Raw genomic sequence first — 5,842 nt, 5'->3', positions numbered from 1 at the left:
ATGGTAAGTTTGTTATGTACAAATATGTGAATTTTTATACAATTAAAGGGCAGTAACTATTAATTTACAAATAAATCCGAACGAAATTGTGTGTACACAACCACATTATGGTGATCTAAATTCTGTTTAAGTTTCATAGTTCTAGGTCAAATATATCAAAAGTTATGATGCAGAAATTGCCATATTTATAGTACCCTATATAGTTAACACTAGAAACTTCTAAGGGCCATAACTCTGGTGTTACTTGGGCAATCTGACTGAAACTTGACGGGCCACAAGAACTCATAGTAGTGAACATGTATATGAAGTTTTAAATAAATATTCCCAACCATTTCCTAGATATGGCTCCGGACGGACGGACAACGCCAAAACTATATCCCTCCGACTTTCGTCGGGGGATAACAAGAGCTGTCGGAGGACAGCAACGCTCAACTATTCAATAGCCTTGTCAATTTAATGAATACAAAAGTCAAAAAAGGGCCATAATTTTGTAAAAATAGGAAAAAGGGTTATGGAACCTTCACAGTGCTTATCAGCTCATGACAGTGAACAAGTGTGTGAAGTTTCAATCCATTCCAATTAGTGGGTACTGAGACACCAGCTTACATACAAAACCTTAACCAAGAAATTCTAAGTCGAACAAGAGCTGTCCGTAAGACAGCATGCTCGACTTTTCTCAGTGCTTGACTCTGAATTAGAGCTTGGCCAGTAAAAAAAAAAATCAAAGTTATAAAGGGACATAACTCTGTCAAAATTCAATCAGAGTTACAGGAATTGAGTGTCCTGGTGTAGACTTTAATAGTAAATAACTATTCTGAGTTTCAAGTAAAAAGCTTTAATAGTAACAGAGATATTTGACTTTATCAAAAATTTTAACAAAAAATTCTAAGTTAAAAAGGGACATAATTCTGTCAAAATTCAAACAGAGTTATGGGGATTGTTTCTCCTGGTGTAGATTTTGATAGTTAATAACTATTTTGAGTTTCAAGTCAAAAGCTTTAATAGTAACAGAGATAGTGACTTTATTGACTTTATCAAAAATTTAAACAAAAAATTCTAAGTTAACAAGAGATCACAGAGTGATCTTGGCATCCACCAATGTGCCATTTTTGAGTGTTCAAATTTCAAGACTTATTGACAAGCTCAAGGTCAAATTTTCATTTCCGTACACAACACTGTGCATGTGGTCCAAATTCGAAAGCTGTAGCTTGAGAAATGTGAAAGTAGGTCACTAGATCAATTTCAAGGACAAAGTTCTTTGTACACAAAACTATGCATGTGCCAGGGGTTCCATTTGACCCGGGACCCCGGGTCAGGACCCGGGAGATTTTCAAAAGACGCTCAAAGGACCCGGCATGATACTTGCCTGTGCGTCCCTCGGGACCCGGGGGAATTTCCAGTGATAATCCAATTTCCTAATTGTGTATTCTATGTAAAACGCTCGCGGTCACTGAACGCACTCGAAATACACACAATAATGATATGCGTGACGTATAACAAGTAAGGTATGGAAGGCGGAGTTAAATTACCATTGACAGGCGATCGCAAGGCGGGGCTAAATTCCAATTACAGCAGTAAATTTCCGATAATTGTTTCACGCTTTACAGTAGTTGTTATAAACATAAAGTAATTTAGGGTGATGATTCGCACGTGTTTGACTACAGATTAAAAGGTGCCGCTGATCATTTTAATTGCGTAGGGATTACAAACAAAACAGTTTATTACGGGTGACAACAGGTGAGAAGTCCTTTTGTCTTTATGATGCACTGTTGTTTAGAAGGTTATTTTAAACTTGTATTTCAAAGTGTAAAGACGTCCGTAGTTCAGTCATTTACGTACGCACTATGTTGCAAACGAACTTGTTTACGTTCTTGAAAGGGGGTCAGAAACGACCACATGAGGAAAATAATGTTGAAAATCAAAGCCTGCCGGTTACTCCAACTAAAAAGACAAAATCTAGTGTTAGTGATGTAATGGACAGTCCGCTGTCGGCATCTAAGAAAAAAATTAGGAAATTCAATTCTGACTGGACTAAGGAATTTGAGTGGCTTGTGCATGAACCAAACAATGATGGAGTAATGTCTATGTTTTGTACGTTGTGTAGGGACTCAAAAAAGACTAATCCATTTGCCACGACAGGCAGTACAAACTTCCAACGTAGTGCGTTAGAGAGACATGGTAGCAAAAACCCAGAACACTTGGACTTGATCTTAGTGCAAAAATTAGTTAATAGTAAGAGTACCGTGAAGGATGTTGTTGAAATTCAGGAAGTCAATAACTCAGAATCGAAGGTAAATGCATAGTTATATTTATTCTAAAAATCAAGTTATATTAAGATCATTTAAATTTTGATTTATCTGTCTGCACTGTACATGACTTTTAAGATCCCTGTCAAATTGTACAGCATATTAAAAGGATAATCTACTTTCAAAATTTATTCGCTGAAAAAAATATCACGTTTCGAAATATTTAAGTTTGCTACTAACTAAGATGCATTGTTTAGATTATTAACTTGTTTTAATATATATGAATTTCCATGTGTGGGACAATTTTTTGTATTGCAGCATATTAAATATAATATTGCAATACAATATTGTATAACCAGTTATAAATGACAAACAGTATACTCATTGTTAACAGTAACTATAGACTATAGTTTAAGCAGTTAAAACACTTAGAATATCTACGACTCGAGTACAACTGCTCGGTTAATATTTTATAGAAAAATATAACACAAGTAACATAGATCACATTGTCATTTTTTTTTTTTCTATTTTGTGTATTTTCAGTGTGCCCAGATCAGGACTCTATACTATCTTGCTAAGAATGGACACCCACTCAGCATGCAGAATTCATTGGTGGAACTTCAACAGCTCAACAACTGTCGAGACCTGAGAGACCATGCCACAATCTACAGTAGTTCTACCACACATGATGAAATGCTGGATGCCATCAGCGAAGTGATTGAAGAGTCTGTGAATGCAGATATTTTGAGCAGTGATTTTGTTGGTATCATCCTGGATGAAACGACAGACTTGACAGTCAACAAGAAGCTGAATATTTACTTCAAGTCATTCAAATCAGGCTCCACTGAAACTGTTACCCACTTCATAGACTGTGTAGACATTGAAAATGGAAAAGCAGATACTCTAGTTGAAGAGATAGAGAAAGTGTGTGCGCGCATAGGTCTTGATATGTTAAAAGTTATTTCAATGGCTAGTGATGGGGCTAGTGTGATGATAGGTCATAAAGGAGGAGTGGGGGTTAAGCTCAGGGAGAAACACAATCCAAGACTTGTACAGATTCACTGTGTAGCTCATCGTTTAGCCTTGTGTGCCAGCCAAGCCTGTCAGAATGTACCTGTTTTTGCGGACTATCAGCGCACTGTGAAAAATGTGTACAGATTTTTTCATAATTCAGCAATTAGATACAATGGATTACGTGAAATTGAAAATTTGTTGACCGATGAAAACAAGGACACCAAGCATGTTACACTAAAGGAACCTGCAAGCTTCCGATGGCTATCCTTACAGAACGCTGTAAAAGCTGTGTTTGACGTGTACCCAGCCCTTGTGATGGCCCTTGACAATGAGGCTGCAACTGGGAGCAGCGAAGCCAAGGGACTGTTAAAAAGTGTGAAAAGTGTTCAGTTTCTATTGAATACAGCATTCCTGGTGGACATACTTGCTGTTGTTAACAAACTGTGTAAGGTGTTTCAACGAGATGAACTGGACATTGAACAAATGAACAATATGTTGTGTTCTACTCGGGAAACTCTCCAAACCTTCAAAGCTGTAAGTGGATCTACACTGGAAGAAACTTACAAGGCCATCTCAAATGGTAAATACAAAGACTTGGTCAAAGTTACAGACACATCACAACTAAGGAGGGGTTTTCAGTCATCATCAGTGAAGTACCTAGACAATCTACTGGACAATCTTGACAACCGCTTTGAGGAGTCGTCAATGAAAATTCTGACCACTGCAGACAAGATTCTAAACCCTAGTCATCTACCAACATACACTGAGGAAATTCCAGCCTATGGTAATGAAGACCTAGCAAAAATTGTTGAGTGGCTTGGGCCACTTGAAAACTATCCAGGCCTGATTGACCCAACCAACATGAAGAATGACTATCTGCAATTCAAACTTGTGCTAAGGAAACTGCAGGGAAAATCACTGAAAAATGTGTGTGAGACTTTAATACAGAGGTACAGTGAGTCTTTTCCTGACTTTACTGTTGTAGCAAAGTATGTGTTGACTGCTCCACTGAGCAGTGTTGCATGTGAAAGAGGATTTTCATCCCAAAACAGACTGAAAACTAAGCTCAGATCTAGGCTTGAAAGTACTAAGGTATCTAAAATGATTAGGGTTATGGAAGAAGGTCCAGCAGTTGCCATGTTTGATACCCAACCAGTGCTAGCAAAGTTTGACAAAATGAAAAATAGAAGAAAGTAAACTGTGTTTAGTTGTGAAGTGTTATCAAAGTGCAGCACATAAATAATAGTGTAAAAATATATGCTTTATGTATGTGAACTATGAGGGTAGATATGCTATGCTCAACATGATGATTTTGATGACACTGATAGTTAATTAAAGATAAGCTATGTTGATACCTGGTTTAAATTTAAGCTGATAAATTTATGTTTGTATGACTGTCTTTATTTAATATATGTGGTACATTCTTGTGGAATTGTGGGTAGAATATGCTATGCTTATATGCTCAACATGATGATTATGTCATTAAAGTTATTCAAGAAATATCAAGTTCTGTTAACACTTGGCTTTAATTTATGCTGATAAAGTAGTGTTTGTAAGATTGTATTTATTAGATATAAATTATGTGATACATTCTTCCATTTGTTATTTACTATAGTTATGATAAGAATTATCGTAATGAAATAAATATAATAAAACAACTTTTGTTAATATTACTGTGTATTACTGTTTCACTATATGCGTATTACTATAAAGAAACCTAAGTCAATAATATTGCCATGTTGGCTGGGACTCTTGAGTTTTGGAAAAGGACCCTCCAAAATTTGGACCCAAGGGTCCTGGGACTCTTGGGTTTTCAGGTCTAGTCGAACCCCTGATGTGCATCAAGTTTGAAGGCTGTAGTTTGAGAAATTTGAAAGTAGGTCACTAGGTCAATCTTAAGGTCAAAGTTTATTTCGGTACACAAAACTATGCAAGTGGTCCAAATTTGAAGGCTGTAGCTTGAGCAATGTGAAAGTAGGTCACTAGGTCAAAATCAAGGTCAAATTTCACTTTAGAACACAAATCTATGCCTGTGGTCCAAATTTGAAGCCTGTACCTTCAAAAATGTAAAAGTAGGTCACTAGGTCAATGTCAAGGTCAAAGTTTGTTTCGGTACACAATCCTATGCATATAGCCTAAATTTGAAGCCTGTAGCTACAGAAATGTGAAAGTAGGTCACTAGGTCAATCTTAAGGTCAAAGTTCATTTCGGTACACAAAACTATGCATGTGGTCCAAATTTGAAGGCTGTAGCTTGAGAAATGTGAAAGTAGGTCACTAGGTCAAAATCAACTTCAAATTTTATTTCGGAACACAGAACTATGCATGTGGCCCAAATTTGAAGCCTGTACCTTCAAAAATGTGCAAGTAGGTCACTAGGTCAATGTAAAGGTCAAAGTTTGTTTCGGTACACAAAACTATGCATGTGGTCCAAATTTGAAGGCTGTAGCTTGAGAAATGTTAAAGTAGGTCACCAGGTCAAAATCAAGGTCAAATTTCATTTCAGAACACAAAACTATGCATGTGGTCCAAATTTGAAGCCTGTACCTTCAAAAATGTGGATGTACGTCACTAGGTCAATGT

The 5,842-nt window shown here is 36.7% G+C and overlaps 1 protein-coding gene across 1 annotated transcript; it reads left to right on the top strand.

Annotated features, from left to right (window-relative positions):
• The first annotated feature begins 1,580 nt into the window (after positions 1 to 1,580).
• On the top strand, positions 1,581 to 4,912 carry LOC128546503 (zinc finger protein 862-like). The gene is made up of 2 exons (XM_053517084.1): positions 1,581 to 2,291; positions 2,790 to 4,912. The coding sequence occupies exons 1-2, from the start codon at positions 1,845 to 1,847 to the stop codon at positions 4,455 to 4,457; spliced, it is 2,115 nt and encodes a 704-aa protein (XP_053373059.1). The 5' UTR covers positions 1,581 to 1,844; the 3' UTR covers positions 4,458 to 4,912.
• The last annotated feature ends 930 nt before the right edge of the window (positions 4,913 to 5,842 follow it).

The sequence above is a fragment of the Mercenaria mercenaria genome, chromosome 11 (genome assembly GCF_021730395.1).
Source record: "Mercenaria mercenaria strain notata chromosome 11, MADL_Memer_1, whole genome shotgun sequence".
Taxonomy (NCBI): Eukaryota; Metazoa; Mollusca; class Bivalvia; order Venerida; family Veneridae; genus Mercenaria; species Mercenaria mercenaria.
The sequence above is the reverse complement of the archived record's forward strand: the minus strand, read 5'-3'. Positions and strand labels throughout refer to the sequence as shown.

Excerpts from the sequence above, each read along its gene's own strand:
- LOC128546503 (XM_053517084.1), top strand. The coding sequence starts at position 1,845 with ATGTTGCAAACGAACTTGTTTACGTTCTTGAAAGGGGGTCAGAAACGA. Across the intron at positions 2,292-2,789 it reads TCAATAACTCAGAATCGAAG|TGTGCCCAGATCAGGACTCT; the intron begins GTAAATGCATAG and ends GTGTATTTTCAG.